The sequence below is a fragment of the Astyanax mexicanus genome, chromosome 12 (genome assembly GCF_023375975.1).
Source record: "Astyanax mexicanus isolate ESR-SI-001 chromosome 12, AstMex3_surface, whole genome shotgun sequence".
In the NCBI taxonomy this organism is placed as follows: Eukaryota; Metazoa; Chordata; class Actinopteri; order Characiformes; family Acestrorhamphidae; genus Astyanax; species Astyanax mexicanus.
In genome coordinates, this window is record NC_064419.1 from 23012524 (window position 1) to 23030870 (window position 18347).

An 18347-nucleotide genomic window follows, 5' to 3' on the forward strand; every position below is an offset into this window, starting at 1 on the left:
TAGCGGATTGGCATTTGAGAGGTGGAGAGAGCTCCGTGACCTGAAAGGGCTCACTCAGTCTCTGACTGAACATAACCAGGAATCGTAATTATCCGCTCTGAAAGAAGACTGCATCACACCTGCCCAGTTTAAAATGATTCTTCCTCGGTTCTGCTCGGTGCAATTACCCATTCTCACCAGAGAGGGCTTAAATCCCTCAAATCCCAAAACATACGAACGTCAGCTTTAACGGACACCTTTTTCCATAATGTTTTACATTGGTAAGTTATTGTATTGATTATTATTTGGACTGAGAACAGTGGTACGTTTTTACATGTCTTTATCTAGCTTGTAGTTCTAGTTCTTCAAGCATGCTAACCTGACAGTCATTAAGGTGTTTACACACTGCATGTGGTAGGTGCGCCTCGGTATGCTGACCCTCATTGGATTCAATTGTTCAATTGTTGAAAGTGGTGCGTTTCCACGCCCATAACCACGCCTCCGCCGCGCTACCGCGGACAGAGTTCAACATGGTTCAACTTTGACCTTGCAGCAAGCGGTACTGCAGCAGAAGACAAATTACACAAACTCACGTGATCAAGGAAAAACTGTAGTCTAACCAACTATAAACACACACAAGCAACTAATATTAATGATTAGTGAACATCTTCAGCTGTACAACACATCTCTACACTCATAAAGAGATAACAGGAGGAAGAGCAGAATCAGAGCTTTATTCTGATGGTGAGAGACATTGTTAAGCTGATAATTAATGTTCTCTTTCAAGTGTGTTGTACATGGATTTAGTGTTCTCCTTCAAGCGTTTTAAACTGGCATTTAGTATGTCCTCTAAGTGTGTTAAGCAAAAGTTGTTGCTTAAGCAGCACCTTCAATAGAGAGAGGTAGTTGGCACTTTGTGGTCTCAGAGAAAGCACATGCTTGCCTTCACCTTTCCAGCACTAGTTAGAACAGGGGATATATTGTGTGATAGGGTAAGTACCTGACCACTCAAGCAAACCTCAGACACTGCAGATGCTGTAAAATTGCCTAAATTCGGATTTATCGGCCAACTGTACCTTTAATTCCTTGGAGAACATCTTTGCTAACCATCGGAAGCACAAAGCTCTCAACCGTTTCCCAGCCAAATTCTCTTATGTCTCAGGTTCACAGAGGGAAATAAACAGACGAGGACAGGCGAGTAGATGGAGAGCAGGAAAGAAAGAAAGAATGAAGGAAAAAAGGGCTGTGGGCAGATTGCTGGCACTTCTCTTGCTCTCTTCGTGGCCAGAGCCCAACACATCAAAAGCCAGTTCTGCCAGGAACAGATGGCCTTATAACAATAATATTATGCCATTCCACCTCTCTTCTCTTGTTCACTCAGTGTCTCTCTTTCTCCTCCATTTTAAACTATCCTCTGTTTTCTGACAACATAATTATCCCATATTTTGAGTGTCTTCAGTGTCTTTCTTTCCCAGATTGGATCTGTTGGCTGATTGATGGCATAGAAGTGCACTGATGCTGTGTTTTTGTTTTTTGTTTGGTTGGTTGGTTCTGGATTATTGCTGGCATATTTGGAGTATGACAGCATGTCATCAAGATATATTGAAGCAGTTGGCATTTCCGTCACTGGGAATGTATTATGGGAATCCTCTTCTTCAACGTCTAGGAGACAAATGAAGACCAGAAATCTCATTCAGCAGTAATGAGCTCAGCTTCCACATGGCTCTTGAGTAGGTTTCAACTTTGCTAAACTTATTGAAACAGTACTGGGTAACTCGGACTGAGATACTTAAATTATGATTGATCTTCATGCGATTGATGGTGGAAAGTAAAATCAATTAGAACAGGAAGAAGAAACACGATCACCACCACTATTACCACCAGCACTAAACCACCATAGTAATATGTTGCACCTGATAGGCACCACAAACAGAGGGAAATAACTTACCTGAAAAAGAACTAGAGGTCAGAAGTTCATTCTTAATTGGTCTACAAATTGTTTACAACTCAAAATCTAGAATTTTACCCATTGTGGAGAACCCTAGTGCATCAGAAAATCCAGAGTTTAATAGAACTAAGTCTAAATTCCAGTAGTAGAGAGAATATATAGTTTATTTTATATTATATATGAGGTCAGAACTTACTGTTGAACAAAGAGTTAATTCCTTTAAAGGTATACTAGTCTGAAGTTGAAAAACACAGGGCCAGTTTCCTGGACATAGATCAAGCCTAATCATGGTCTAGTCATGGTCATGGTTTTGTTGGTCGCTGAAGTGAGGCAGGTGGGGAAAAAAAAAAAAATTGGCTCTGAATTACTGGGCAAAGCATGTAGCACTGATGTGTTATTTGCACAAATAACACAGGAACGCACTACATGCTGAATACTAATTTACTTGTTTTTACTTGTGAGTATTTTCTTTTACTAGTTACTGCAGACAATGGAGGTTAAGGAACAGTTTCATATGCAGCATCATATACAACTCAGAGAGATCTAATGTATTTCACAAAGTGGATTTTAGCAGAAGGGACACCATTTAAAGGAATTCAAAACGCTGTTTAGTCCGAGGCTGGCCAGTGTTCAACCTTATTCATAAGATAACACCTCACAACTTACACAAGTTCAAGTGCTTAAAGCATCTTTACTTGTTTTTAAGAGGGTTTTGTGTAGATTTTGATGCCCTTACTTGTGCAATACTAGGTGTATTGCATAAAAAGCCTGACATCGGCCTTGACGGCTCCTGCTCCCTGTTGAGGCTTGTTTGTGAAATAAGACTCGACTCAGCCCTGACAGTCAGGGCTATGCTATAACTGTACCACTAACACTTTCTTTTCCCCCACTCTCCTTTTCTCTCTTTCGCTCCATCTAGGGCATCTGGCGTATTCCGGTAGATGAAATCGATCGGCCGGGCAGTTTTGCGTCTCATATGAACAGATCCATCGTGCTGCTACTGGAGGTTCTGTCTCATTTAAAGGATCACGACACGCTGCTCAAAATCTCCCTCATGCTCCAGAGAACCCCTGACCAGGGAAAGTAAGACCAGCCTTTTCTTTCAGTTTGGATTTTACAGATAGGATTTAGCTCTTTAAATTATATTTAGAACCTAGGAGTGATCAAATCATATCACATTTCAGATTTTAAAGAATTCCAATTCAGTGTAGAAATACTGTCTTTTTCAAAAGGCAATGATAGATCTAACAAGATTACAAATAGATTGCAGAAGAGAATGAACCATGCAGCAGTGCATTGCCATAAAGTTTTATAATATAAATAAATAGCAGTATCAGACTTGAGGGCTGCAATAAATTATTATTTCGGGTAGTCGACTATTCTGTCAAATGTTTTTCAGATTAGTCGATTAATCAACTAATGATTCGGCCATGTCCTCCAACTTTAGTTCTGTTCCTAACTTTCTCTATTTCAGCTTTAAATGCCATTTAAAGCATATTCTATAATTCCACATAAACAGATATGGGCAAAAGTATTGAACTCTGCAGTTATTAAATCAATACAGAATTAGGTGTTGCCTATTTATCTATAGTTTATCTAGTGGTCACAATCAAATTTAACGCATCACAATAGAATTCTATGATTTATCACATTAGACACTTTTTTTTCTTAAGACTAAGCTTTTGGTAATGGGTATTTAAATGTGAATAAAAAAATGAAAACAGAATTGTATTGCACAACAATATTCAGTGACTAAATCATGGATAAAATCATGACAACATTTTTTAAATGTTAGTTTTGGGAAGAAGACAGTAATAATGGTGGAGTGTAATTTACACCTGTCAAACTAGATCCTCTTTTTAAACTGCTTTTTAGACTAGAATATGGTAATGTGCTGAGTTACTGAGTTTAAATGAGAGTTTTAATATAGAAAATAAAGGCTAGTGTAGCTCCATATTCCACACTTAACAAATTATTAAGATGCAACGTCCCATCAGTTGTGTGTATTTATGACAATGCAAGTATGAGAGCGAATGAATTGCAGCATAAATAAAAGGTGATCTACCTTCTAAACGTAACAGTAAGCGTTGCTGTGATATATTTTGTCTGTGAATTCTGTGAATAATTTGCATAAAAAAGTAAGAGTTAAAGTTACCAGATTAACTGCATGCGTTAACACATTATTGTTGACAGCCCTACTTTATATAGAAATTTTATATTGTGTCTGGTGAACCCAAAGACAAAATATATATATATATATATATATATATATGTATATATATATATATATATGTATATATATATATATATATGTATATATATATATATATATATATATATGTATATATATATATATATATATATATACATATATATATATATATATATATATATATATATATGTATAATGTGAAACTTTGTTTGGTTATACTTCATTTCTGAGTGTCTGACCGTGAATTCTTTACTGGGTGTGTGTTTTTACAGGAAATATTTGCGGGATGTGGACCGGCAGGTTTTGGCCAAACGCGCCTTCTTCTTCACTGTGAAAGTGCTGGAGGACAATCTGGATAAACTCACTGCGGTACGTCTCCAACTGTGTCCTTTCTTTTTGTTCCTGAGGGCCTTTAGCTCTCGTGGAAGTGGGTAATTTGCTCGTGAAATGCTGTCATTCGGAGCTCTGATTATATGATTCATGCTAAGTAACACATCCTGTGCAGGGAGCAGAGTTCAGCAAGTTACTTACAATTAGTGCATTTCAGAGCCGAGCATCTATGACTAATTGCATGATTCAGATTGTTTTTTTTTTTTTTTTTTTTTTTTTTTTTTTTTGTCTGGATTTAAATATTCAAGTCTGGCATATGCTTGAATTTTGTGCATGGCTTGATTCCTATATAAATGAGATCTTTGCCCAATGGAAGAAAAATGTATTTACTCTCTTGCTGCTTACTCATTCCCTCAGGTATCCGATCCCTCTGCTAAACCTTCTGCCTCCTCCATGGGTGAAATGACCACAGCCGACGTTTCCAGCCGGCCTCCTGCCACGGAGGATCCCAAGTGCTCCCAACCTCCGCGACCTAAGCAAAGCATCCCAGAGACAGCTTCTGCACCAGGTACGGACGTTGCACCTTCAGAAAGCTCCCAGACCCAACCTGGACAACCTCAACCTTCTTTACTGCCAGGAAACCAGACCCAGGGCCCTGTAGCCTCCTCTCAGCCCAGAGAAGGCAGCTCAGGCTTAGGGGAGCCCATGGAACTTGGTCACTCTTCACCCTGGATAATCACCGCCAAACCAAGGGAACCACAAACGCCTACTGATGGCATCCCACAAGAGCAAGGAACCATTAGATCAGCGGCAGAGAGGGCAGAGAAAGTTCCAGAAAGCGGTCGGACTCCGGAGTTGTCGCTGGAGGAGCTGAGCATTAGCTCCAAACAGCAGCAGCAGCAGCTGATGCAGGTTCAGGCGAGCACAGCTAAAGGGCCGCATGCTATGGCAGTCAGCAGCACCGTTGGCCAGATTGGCAGTCAGGATTTGGGTTCGCTGCGGCGGCCAAGCAGAAAGAGGAAACTGCTGGAGGACGTGGAGTCGGGCAAGACGCTCCTGTTAGATGCTTACAGGGTTTGGCAGCAGGGACAGAAGGTCATGACTTACGACCTCGGACGCATTGAGAAGATCATGTCGGAGACGTACATGCTGATCAAGCAGGTGAGTGTGTGTGCTTTTGTTGTTAAATATGACAAAATGGGACTAATGCTAGCCTGGGCGTGATGGCATGATCTGTACTGTTTAGCATAGCATCTATAATATCAGCTGTTAGTTAGGGCTGCAGCGATTAATGTTGATTATTTGAATTTGTCGATTACAAATTTTATTGCCGACTATTCGTTCATTTGTAAAAGTACAGCATTACACAATGTGTTGGGGACAGAAACTCAGTGGCTCACTCGCACAGGTTACACTCATCTTAGTCTGTGTCTCCAAAATTGCCCAAAATCAACAGATAAAAGCCTTTTAAATCTCATGATTAGCTGTTTTTATCACTTTTAGAGATGAGGACTTGGCAGAAATAATCGTTGACTAATGAAATAATCGAGAAAAAAAAAATCAGATTAGTCTACTACCAAAAAAAATCATTAGTTGCAGCCCTACTGTACCAGTGACCAGAAATTTTCTTAACACTACCCAGATCAAATGTATGTGGCACCACAAATGCTGTTCCAGACATTAAGCAGACTTTATCCTTCCCCAAAGTACAAATCCAGGTAATGTTCAAACCAATGAATCAGCATGAAAATAGAGCAGGTCATTTTCATAGAGTTCACAGTGGGCCTGTTGATGTTTTTTCAAGTGACTGGCGAACCAAAACCATGTAGAAATATTTTCTTTAGTGGGAATGCTCTGGTGGAATGCTCTGCATGTGAAACAGGACAACTCTAGATAATGTCTGCACCTGATTTTCCCAATTTATTTCAGAGAACATATGTAAAAACAACTCAGATCTAACCACAAGTGTCAAGATAGTCTCAAATAGGTCACTAAGCCAAAGCCTTGTTTTCAAACTGAATCTCAAACATAAGCTGTATATTTGTAACTTGAGATTTGAAGATCGATCGGCTCTGTATTGGTATTGGACGATATTTTTCTCATAGCCCATAACCGATGAACCGATAGAGGAGTGAAGGGTTAAGCAGTTTAAAATAAGCTGTAACTGTAACGCAGAGCTCACCTCTTTTTTCCCCGCGAGACAGGTTTAAGCTTGACTAGAAATATCATCACGTTTTAATCTAGATCTCGTCACACCCCTACTCCCTACAGTTCTATTTTTCTGCCCAATCAGTGAGTAGCAGGCTAGCTAGCTATCAGCTGCAGCAGACGCTAAAGGAATCACGTTCAGACTGTTTTTGTTGCTGGATAAGCAGCGATTTTTCTGTTGTTTCCACTTACAACTTTCCATAAGCTCCAAAGTGCAGTTTTGCATGAGGAATCACAGACTTTAGTGTTAGAATATTGTTGTTATTTTTCAATTATATATCTGGAAAACAGGCAGTGAGGCGGCGATGTTGGGATACCCGTTCCTGCGGTACTGACGTCACTGAAGTAAACAGAAATATTATTATTATAATTTATAGGAAAGCACTGCTGTTTCTTTACCCTCAGCTTAGATTCCCAGTGTTTGCTTGGGTGTGGCCGTAATTAGGCAGAGCTGTACCAAGCTTTGCCTGGTATCTGTGTGGCATTAATGTGACATTTGGCCCCGCCCAAGATCGGCCATCAAAATTGGCCCCAAATACACAGACTGGTTCATCTCTAATTGTAACAAACTGTAACATAATGGAAACTGTTACTTAAGCCAAGGAAAGTTTCTGCACCTGCAGGGTAAAAGCATATTAAACTTAATTTACAGCAGGCATGAACAAGCTGGATCAAATCACAAATCATTCTTTATGGTCTTGGGAGCATCCCAAAATGGATTGCCCTTTAGACTTTTCTTCATCTCCTGGAAAGGAGAAATGCTATATACAGCTCTGGAAAAAAAATAAGGGACCACTTAAAATAATGAGTTTCTTAGATTTTACCGAACTGAAAACCTCTGGAATATAATCAAGTGGAAGATGGATGGTCACAAGCCATCAATCCAAGCTGAAGTGCTTGAATTTTTGCACCAGGAGTGGCACAAAGTTATTCAAAAGCAGTGTGTAAGACTGGTGGAGGATAACATGCCAAGATGTATGAAAACTGATTAAAAACCAGGGTTATTCCACCAGATATTGATTTCTGAACTCTTAAAACTTTATGAATATAATTTTGTTTTCTTTGCATTATTTAAGGTTGTTATTTTGGCCATTTCTCATTTTCTGCAAATAAATGCTCTAAATGAAAACATTTTTATTTTAAATTTGCGAGAAATGTTGTCTGTAGTTTATAGAATAAAACAGCAATGTTCATTTTACTCAAACTTATACCTATAAATAGCAAAATCAAAAAGCCAGGGGTGTCCAGACTTGTGGACAACACTTCTGTTAAATGCATTCGACAACTTTTGGTTGTGCCCTTTGCCGACAGAGATGTGCAAATGCACATACATAGCTTGTCTAGTCCTTGTAGAGTAGGACTCTACTCAGGAGCAGATCAAATGATGAACCCTTTAGCATCATGCGCAATGGTTGAGGTATGGGGTATAGGGGTATAAAGCTCCCCAGCACTGACCTGGTGGAGCACTGGAATTCAGTTCAGTGCAATGATGGTGCTCTCTTCAGTACTGAAGGGCTGAGTTAGGGATGAGGTGTGGTGGTAATAGGGCTGAACGATTTTGGAAAATAATCTAATTGCAATTTTTTTATCTATAAATTGCGATTGCGATTTAAAATGCGATTTTTTAATGTCTTCTCAAGTATTTTTCAACAAACAGAAGCAATAAATCAATTTGTTTAATAATAAACAATGTCAGATTTATTTAAAGCACAGATAACAATAAAGCAAACAAATCTATGCTTTTCCTTTTCACCATTTGTTTTTTTTTTGTATAGAAAACAAATATATAAATAGCTTTTCCTTTTCACCATTTTTTTAAATAGAAAAAATAGCTATAAAAAAATTAAACTTACTGCTCTCCAGCTAGTAACATCATAAAAAAATAAAGTGCAAAAAACATAAAGAGAATCTGCTTTAACCAACTCGTTATTTTCTGTATTTGAAGATGCAGCACTGGTCGTTGGCATTTTAGCCTTGCAAATACCATACGAGGCTTTGTGATGTTTTTTTAGGGCGTTTTCACACCTGTAGTTCGTTTCTCTGGTCTGTGTTTCTACGTGCAGCGCAGATTTATACATAATAAACAGAGTCACGCAGCTGTGAGCGGTGAATACAGCGCAGACGGCGCGAGCATGGAGACAGTGTTTGTTAACAGCTGTGGTAATTAACGTTATCCACCTCCTCTAGCTGGTCTCGGTTCGGTTCTTTTGATCCGCACCCGAGTGCGATTACTTTTTTCACACCTGCTCAATCGAACCGCACTAAAGTTACAAACGGACCAGAGTTCGATTTAACCAGACCAAACCGTGCTGGTGTGAAAGTGCGCTGTGTTGACTTCACTTCTCCACCTCCCTGCCTCCTGCTCGGGTTTGCTCCGCTCGTCCTCGGCTCGGCTCGCTCCCAAGTCACGTGACCAGTCAAATCGCAGCCTGTGCGGTTAGAGAATCTCGTTTTAAAATATCGCGAGATAATCGCAAATGCAATTGATCGTTCAGCCCTAGGTGGTAATCATTCTACATCATGACCTCACAGAAGCTTTTGTCGCTAAATGCAATCAGATCCTCACAGCCATGCTCCAAAATCTCGTTGAAGCTCTTCTCTGGACAGTAAAGACAGTTACTGACAAAAGCGAGATATACTAATTTCTGTAGAAGCAAGGGTTTTCTGTGTATGTTTGGATTGCTGTCTGATCTTTGCCTGAGGATGTTGTCTTGTCTTGCGGCACAGAGCTCTTTCCGCTGGTAGTGTTTGTGAGATGAAATGCTGACAGCTCGTCATTATACAAGTGTAATGGCGGGGAAGCCCCGCTCCCTCGGCCTGATGACTCGACGTGAAAGTGCCTCTATGCTGTGTTAGGGGAGATCCGAAAAAGCCACAGTGTCTGACAGTCCATGCAGAACACACACTCTGTACCATCACTCTTAGTGAGTCCTCAGGAAATGATCAGGTAAACACTTAACATGACCACACTCAAAAATAGCAGGCTGACTGATTCATTTAAAAGAAATACTAAATAAACCGTACTGACTTACCCTAGTTGCATTTCGCTTATGAGGTAGGTTCAAACCTTAGTTCTTCATTCTTATAAGTACATACTTTTTATAATATGTCAGATTCTTTTTATGTTGATTGAGTACAATCAAACAATCTAACCATTCTTAAATACAGCACTAAAAACCAAACCATTTTGGCCAAGCCATGTTTTGAACAGATTTTAATTCAACACTGATTTAAAATGGTCACACACAAATAAAAAAATAACAAGGCAAGATCAAGATAGTAAAAGCAGTTAAATAAAAAATTGCTGTAAAAAAAAACTGTTTAAGTATTACTTTTAGCATTCAGTGTTTTGACAGGATTGAAGACTTAACTGCTCAGCTGACAATGTAATTTAGAACAAAATGTAATTTTAGAAAAAATAAAGTATTTCTGGCTTGTTTTCCACTGTTTTAAAAGGAACCATGTCCTTTGCCAGGTAAAAAGTGATTTAAAAAAAGCTTCTGTTACTTCTCTCCATCGTTTACTTCTCTTCTCGTAGGTACTGCCTCTCTGGAATGACCGTTTTAGCGTTGTTTGTTTTGGTCCGGCTGTAGCATTAGCCTCGACTAGCTGCGTGTAGTTAATCTGCGGGTTACCTGACTTTAAGCGTACTGTTTGGGATGTCGCCTCTTTAAGAGGTTAAAAAGATTTGTCGTGTTTCCATTGAGAGAACGACCTCTGTGCAAAGTTTGTGTAACGTCAGTTTGTGAAAATCCAAACCAGGTCCATATTACTAAAATCAACCTTTTTTTAGGAACTAACTCTGCCGCTGTGTTTTCAATCATGGCTTCGCGCTTGTGAGAAAAGGGGAGGGGAAGTAAGCAAAGGTGTTTCTGTGAGCTGATTGGTTTATGTGCGGGCCACTAGGGTGCGTGAAAGGGCACTAGCAAACAGTGTGCTTTGGCTGAGCAGAAAACTGCTGTAGTCGATAGAATGTGCTTAACGATCCAGCGTTTTTTTTTTTTTTGGCCCAACCACCACCCCCCCTCTTCGGAGGACAATTAATACTTTATTTTTATTTATTTATTTTATTTTTTATTATTATTATTATTTATTTATTTTTTTTTAATTATTTTTTTTTTTTATATATATATATATATTTTGTGTGGATATAGTTGTGGGAGTTCAGGGTTGGAAGGATCGGAGTGTGAGGTACAGGAGGGGGGTACAAGAAGAAGAAAAAGAAAAAAAAAAAAAAAAAAACTAAACAAAAAACAAACAAACAAACAAACAAAAAAAATAATAATAAAATAAACATAAAATAAACAAACATACATATATACACATACTCACATATCTAACTATACATATGCTTATACATATACACACATACATAAATATACATACATATTAATACATACACATAAATACATACACACACACGCACAGTTACTTCTATTCTATTGTTTTTTGCAAAAATATGTCATGTGTTACGGATTATGTCATGAAATGCCTACCACAATGGAGGCAAGAAACCGCCACCATGCCCCTGCGATCCAGAGGCAGATAGGGAAGAACCCAGTGGACCCAGACCATCCACAGCCCATTAGGAGCCCAGAAGACCCGCGGCCACACATCCCGATGGTAACCATGTGCACACCCCAGATGAGGACGGGGGAGACTCCAGACGAAGCCCCCATGGCAAAGAGCAAGAGTCCAGAGAGCCAAAGGAAGCGAGCAGCCCACCCCTCCGGCAGGCCAGCACCCCCTGCACGAGCCGAGCATGCGGCCCACGAGATCCCAAGCACCCGGGAACAGCCCGACACCCGGCAGGCGTTTTTCATCCAGCGTTTTTTCAGTGATGGCTTAACGTAGACACCTTATAATACTTCACAATCTGTTATCGTCATATCACACACCCATTAAAATAGTACCAAAATATTACTCTAGTAAATAGTTTTACTGAAAATACACATTGTAGGGGCTCCGAGTTGTCAAGTGGACTAAAGCGCAGCCACTATGATCAGGAGATCGCTGGTACGAATCCTGTTCATGTAGCTTGCCATTGGCTGCCGGAGCCCTGAGAGATCACAGTTGGCCTTGTTCTCTCTCTGGGAGTTTAGATGGCACTCTTTCCCCTCATCACTCCTGATGTGATGTCGATCAGCACAAGGCGTCTGTGAGCTGATGTATCGCAACCGAGTCGCTACGCTTTCCTCCGAGTGCGCTGTGATGCTGCTCTGCAATGCTGCATCAGCAGCAGTTTGAAAAGAGGCGGTGTCTGACTTCACATGTATCTGAGGAGGCATGTGCTTGTCCTTACCTTCCTGGTGTTGCAGCATCCCTAGTGATAGGGGGAGTCCTAAGTAGTTGGTTGGGAGAAAACAGGATCTTTAGCTTTAAAAAAAAAAGTTTGCTTACACTTTTCATACTCACTTTTAAATCTATAATTCTATGAATCTATAAAACTGTTAGTCTGACACAAATTGTAAACTGCTGCAAATCAGTAGTGAAACTGGTTTGCATTAGCCCGCTTAGTTAGTAACATGATGACATTCTGTTTACCACAGTACATGCTGAATGATTAAAAACTCATCACTTTAGATCACTTTTTGTAAATCACCCATTGCTTTAGATGCCCGACTGCTGTTAAATGTGTTCTGTACTGTTTGCTGATTTGTATGATTAGTGGTGTTTTGTGTGGTTAGTGGTGTTTGTTAGCTCTGCTGTGTTGAATGTGTTGACTGATGATACTGTGATACTGAGTGAGCTGAAAGACGCACTCCCGAGAGGGGTAACCAGTTAAAATTGCTGTTAAAAGTATTTTAAACTTATAAACATTCATATTTACACACGTACACATAAGCGCATGAGCAAACTAACTAATTCGTGTTGCCATTTTTTTTACATTTGTTATAAAAGTGGCTGTACTTTTGTTTTTGAGGGGTAAAAATTATTCTAGTTAATTTTCCCATGACTGCAGATACCGTAATTATCTGCTGAGACTCAGAGAGCTTATGTGAATAGACTGTACATTCATTGTTTTCGTTTCAGAACAGTGAAAATGTGAAAAGGTCATAGTAAACTCAGGCTTGTTGTGTTGTAACTGTTTGTTGATTTGAGTCGTTAGCTATTAAATGCTATAAAGCAAATGGGTGTTTATTTAGCCCAATCCAGTTACAGAATTATAGGGTGCGTGCCCCCCCCCCCCATCCCTGAAATACCCATCTACCCGTAAACTCGTCTTTTTAATTATGCTTGGAGAGAAAAACAAATGGCTGAAGTTTCCATTAAGGTGGTGTTATTAGTTTGAGAGGATAATGACTTCAGCTGGCAGGATTCAGATCCGTGTGCTACTCTCCCAATCCATTATCAGTCCCATCCTCACTCGCACTGAATCACCCCTTATTTCCCCTGCCTGTGTAATTATATATGCCGTGTGTGTGTGTGTGTGTCATTCATTTACTCTGTGTTTTTGTAAATGTTCTGATGCTTTCTGAGGTTTTGAGGAGTTTAGTGTAAGGTGGTGTGTATACCGTGTGTGTGGTGCTGTGGTGTGATGTAGGAGGACTTTCACATTCAGAGATTCTGCCTGAAACCTGCTAAAATCATCAGTTCATGTCTTAATGGAAAGATTCAGCGTAAATCAGTTGTGCACAAATTTCTGCTGACTGTAGATGTAGCCAGACAGTCAAGACGTGTTCAGTGTCCCAACTTTTGCTTCTTTAGTTTAGAGCTGGGCTTACAAGACTACCGTTGCTAATAGGGGCAGCAATATCGTATCCTACACAATAATATTGTTAGAATTTTGGAAACAATATAAAATTGTGCTGTTAAGTTTTGCTATGGTTTTTGGTAGTTTTGTGGTAGATTTGTTTGTTACATTTCAATTTTTGTTCTAAATTATTATTAGTGCTGCCAAACAATTAAAATAATAATTCTAGTTCATATTATTTTTTTCATCCAAGCCTTTATTAGATATTTTATTGTATCACAATACTTTTTCTTATATTGACAATTAGCATATGAAGGATATCATCAGTGCTTAAAGCACACTGACCCAACTGTACATTTCATTACAGAGTGTATATAAAATGCTGTTTAATTAGATAATGTGCAGCAAAAATTAAATAATCACTGGACTGTGCATGAAAGAGCATTTGAGTAGTCTGCAACTGCTGATGCAAATTGTCTGTGTGTCAAAAATATGATAAATACTGTATATTATGAAAATAGTATTATATAATATTTTTTACCAAATCAGTATATGATTATTTAAACCAAGGGTCAGAATATCAGAAGTAAATTGATTCAACCGAAATTAATTAACACATCTCTGGAAAACATAAGAGACCATTTTAGTTTTTTTTAATCAGTTTCTCTGATTTAGCTTTTTATAGGTATGTTTGAGCATTGTTGTTTTATTGTATAAATAACAAAAAAGTGGCAGAGCTTTTAGACGTCAAATAATGCAAAGAAAACAAGTTCATATTCATAAAGTTTTAAGAGTTCAGAAATCAATATTTGATGGAATAATCCTGGTTTTTAATCACAATGTTCTCCTCCACCAGTCTTGCACACTGCTTTTGGATAACTTTATGCCACTCCTGGTGCAAAAAATCAAGAAGTTTAGCTTGGTTTGATGGCTGGTTTGATGTGATCATCCATCTTCCTCTTGATTATATTTCAGACGTTTTCAATTTACTAAACTCAAAGAAACTCATAATTTTTAGTGTTCTCTTATTTTTTTTTCTAGAGCTGTATCTTGTGAAATAGATTTTGGCTATACAGTCCAGTATTCATGGAAAAGATGGGAGTGGCTGTTGACTTCCAGTGTTTATTAGCAGTGTTCGCTTCATGGCTCCAGTTCAGAGCAAAAGTAAAATTTGTATCCAAGCTTTTATTTAGTTCCAGATTTTACTGCTTTAGTTTAGCGCTGGAGTTTCAAGGTTAACGTTCTTAACAACCAGAACAAGTCAACAGTCATTCAAACTATTTCCACTTATTCTATCAATACAAGACTGCACACTTCTTTTAAACCACATCCGGGCCTTTAAAAAGCTCAGTCAGTCTTGTCGGTTTAGTTTTGGACGAACAGATTTGCAGAATTCCTGTGTGTTTACTGTGTGGTTCAACATGATATAAATAAATAAAGTACCACTGCATTTGCTTACTTTCTCTTCATAAGCAATATAGGTCACCTGAGCCATTAAAAAGCACATCTATGATTGTGATTCGACCAAGCTGGCAGGGGGGACCACCGTAGTAACCACAGACCACCACAGTGGCTTGGTTTTGCTTTCAAAGGTCATGCAGATGTGTGGATGTCCACATTATGGCATTCAGTATGTTAACAATTTCATTACAAAGTATTTTTCTGTATAACAGTTAATATTAGTTAACTGTGAATTTAACTGAATTTTTGACCCAGAGTGTTTCTAAATAGAAACAACAGGTTGTAGACCTAATGGAGACCTCTGGTGTAAATGTACTTTTGGTGTAGTAAAACATGATAAAAAGTATTTACCTTTGATGAATAGCACACCCCCGTTCTCCCACAGCTTTCTGAGATCCAGAAATTTTAACAGTTTGTCCAAACCAGAGACTAGGGGTGAGTGATATGGCTCTAAAATTATATCACTATATTTCATGCTTTTTTCACGTTAATGATACTCTTGGCGATTATGACAAAACACTGAATTTTTATTTGTATTTCAAGAATACACTACTGCAACAAAATGAAAATGATATATTTCATTATTGCAAACGATGATATGGCAGAGATATAAAAAAAAATATATTTAAGAATATAAGAATTTTATCAGATTTGTAACAGAAGTCATTGGTCCAGAATGTCATGATAATAATAACGCACAGCAAATATCTCCATATAATCCAGGGTAAAAGTACAATAAATGATACTGAACAGATATAATCTGTCTCTAGTAGATATATAATGGGAAACAAGAACAGTGTGATTTTTTTTTTTTGCTGAAAAAATAGTGCCTTGATGTGTTAATTAGGGGTGGGTGATATTTCGCGATATGTGAGGGTATTATATCGTTCACGATATTAAAAAATGTTGGCGATATTATTGCATATGATATGATATGGCACACCCCTACCAGAGACTGTAAAAAAGATGGACGCTGTGTCACCGTTCCCATTCATTTAATGAAAATGAAGCCAAAATCTTGCGCAGTAGAGACCAGAGGAGGGAGAAAGACTGTGGAGAGACAGCCTACTCATTTAAATAACCCCGCCCCTGAGGGCTGCCTCCATAGAGCTCACACAGTCTATGGTCCCGCCCATACAGTCATTGGTCCCACCCCTGCAAGGTGTAACCCAGCCCTTTTACAATAACCACACCTTTTTGAATAGAGCTGAATAATGGTTAAAAAACGAATTCTGTGGGGATATAAACATTCACAATATAAGCAGAGGTTACACTAGCTGCTGCGTTTAAATAAAGGACTACATTATATTGGAAAAACATGTGATTGAAAGTTGTCTGTTTTGCTATTGAAACCTATGGGGATGGGTACACAGCTTTATGCAACCGAACAGCAGGGGGCGCCCGACCTGTGGTGGCTTCACTTTTGAGAGATGTTGCTCTGTCCAGCTATACACAGTCTATGGTCCAAACACCCTTCAGACTGAGTGACACAGAGCATAAGTTGCCCCGATAAATAGATTTTTCCACCGTTATCCAGGCTCAAAGTAGCTCCATACCTCCTTGCTGGAATCTGGAGAGCCCTGACATTTAAAACGAGGCATTAATAACTTAAAAAGTGCACATGAAGTTAAAAAACATAACACTAGCTTCAGCTCCGTGCGGCGCCATCACTTTACTAATAATGACAGACATATACACGTAGACTCCGCATAGCATGCCTCCTGAGTAAAATGTTTAATATGTGAACAATATCTGATGGAATATATCAAACATATTTAATAAATAATATTGATCAATATATTTTTTATACTATTAATAATCAATTTAATCCTAAAATACTCAACAGTTTAATCAGTTGTCAAAGTAACAGTTCCTGCCCTAATTATCATTAATATTTTTTTTGTTACCAAAAACTATACATTACTAAAACTGAACGCGTACCATGGGAATCTGTAGGCACAGCTTTGGTAAAGTTGTGTAACTGTGGAGGAGACGGAGAGAGTTTGAGGGAGTGTACCTTTTAATGTGTGTTAGCATTTCTGTTGTTTGGTAGTACTGTTACAATATCTCTCTCTTTCTCTCTTTCTTTCTCTCTTTCTTTCTATTTTTCTCTCTCTCTCTTTCTGTGTGTGTGTGTGTGTGTGGCATGGGAGTGGTCGAGTCTCACAGTTTAGCAAATACATACCTCACTGACTAGAGAAACAAGTCCTGACAACAAGCATAAACACACTTGCATCTGTACAAAAAAACATCTAAACACGCACATTTACACACACACACATTGTGGTGTTTTTGGTGTTAGTTTTGGTGTTACAGTTTTTGTTGCCAGTCCCATATTCTGTTTAAAACTAATGCTAAACAAACCTTTAGCTTCTAGGTTTTTAATATTCCATTAGTCACAGTGCTTAATGAATGGATTTGTTTTACCACAGGGAATAAACTTTGAGTAAAATGGAATGAAGGGTTTCCAAAATTCATATTATTTAAAAAGAACTGAGGAAAATCAAATGAATGGTTTTTTGTGTTTGATTAGGCTGCCTCCTCAGATGAGCTAATGGGCTAACAGAGCTAAACAGTATACTGCTGATGAGTCTGGCTTTGGTTTCTAAAGGTAATATTTTACCAAGGTATTTTTCTCCTCAGTGGATGATGTGCGCTAACATGCCAGAGAAATATTTGTTTACAGTTTATGAACATCAGCTCGTTAGCTTAGTTAGCAGAGAAGCTGCACCATAACTGGCCTTGCTGTCTAGATGTGATAAAATGTAATTAAAAAAAATAGCAAGTATATGACTCTTTTAGTTTACATTTGAATCAAACAATTAGGCCCCGTCCACACGAAGCCGGGTAAAAAGGCTTTTGTCTCCGTTTTTAAAAATATCTTCGTCCACACGAGCAGCATTTTTAGAAATATACTTGTCCACACGAAAACGCCATACCACTCAAAAAAAAAAAACTCTGAAATGAACAGGGATTCTCTAGACATTTGGACGTTTTCTCGTCACTCCTCAGCAACAACTAATTCATTTTTAAAATTGTCCCACCAATTTTTGTACCTCCGGTACCTCCTTTTTATACAGGGTTTGTATGGTCATGAAAAACCTGAAAAACTTGTGGAATTTCAAAATGGCAATTTTCAGACATGGATATGTTTTGGAAAAATAAACATACCCAGAAAATTTTGAAAAAGTTAGGGAAATTTGCTCTAAAAAACTAAAAAAAAAAAAAATACATAAGCTCAGAGTTAGTTCAGTAATTTAGCCCTCCACAATGGAGGATTTGACACACGTTTTATTATTAAAGATTGTGTGTTAGTGTCGTGTAAAATACATTTTTGGCCTACCATGATCAATGCTAATAATAGTTTTATTTGATTTTTGATTTATTTTTTTGTCCATGTCTGCACTGATGTTTTAAAAATCATATAGTCATGTAAATTTGCGTTGAAAGTATGAAAAAGTCATGGTAATGTATTGTTTAAATGTATGCACCCTGTTTATAGTTTTTAGACTAAT

General features: G+C 38.4%; 1 protein-coding gene across 8 annotated transcripts in view; it reads left to right on the forward strand.

Moving 5' to 3' along the window:
• cabin1 (calcineurin binding protein 1) overlaps window positions 1–18347 on the forward strand; it is a 132540-nt gene that overhangs the window by 83764 nt on the left and 30429 nt on the right. For all 8 annotated transcript variants that reach the window (XM_049485525.1, XM_049485530.1, XM_049485526.1 and 5 more), the window contains 3 exons: window positions 2847–3010; window positions 4412–4508; window positions 4887–5630. In XM_049485525.1, coding sequence (XP_049341482.1) covers window positions 2847–3010; window positions 4412–4508; window positions 4887–5630 — 1005 coding nt within the window. The remainder of the gene's footprint in view (window positions 1–2846; window positions 3011–4411; window positions 4509–4886; window positions 5631–18347) is intronic.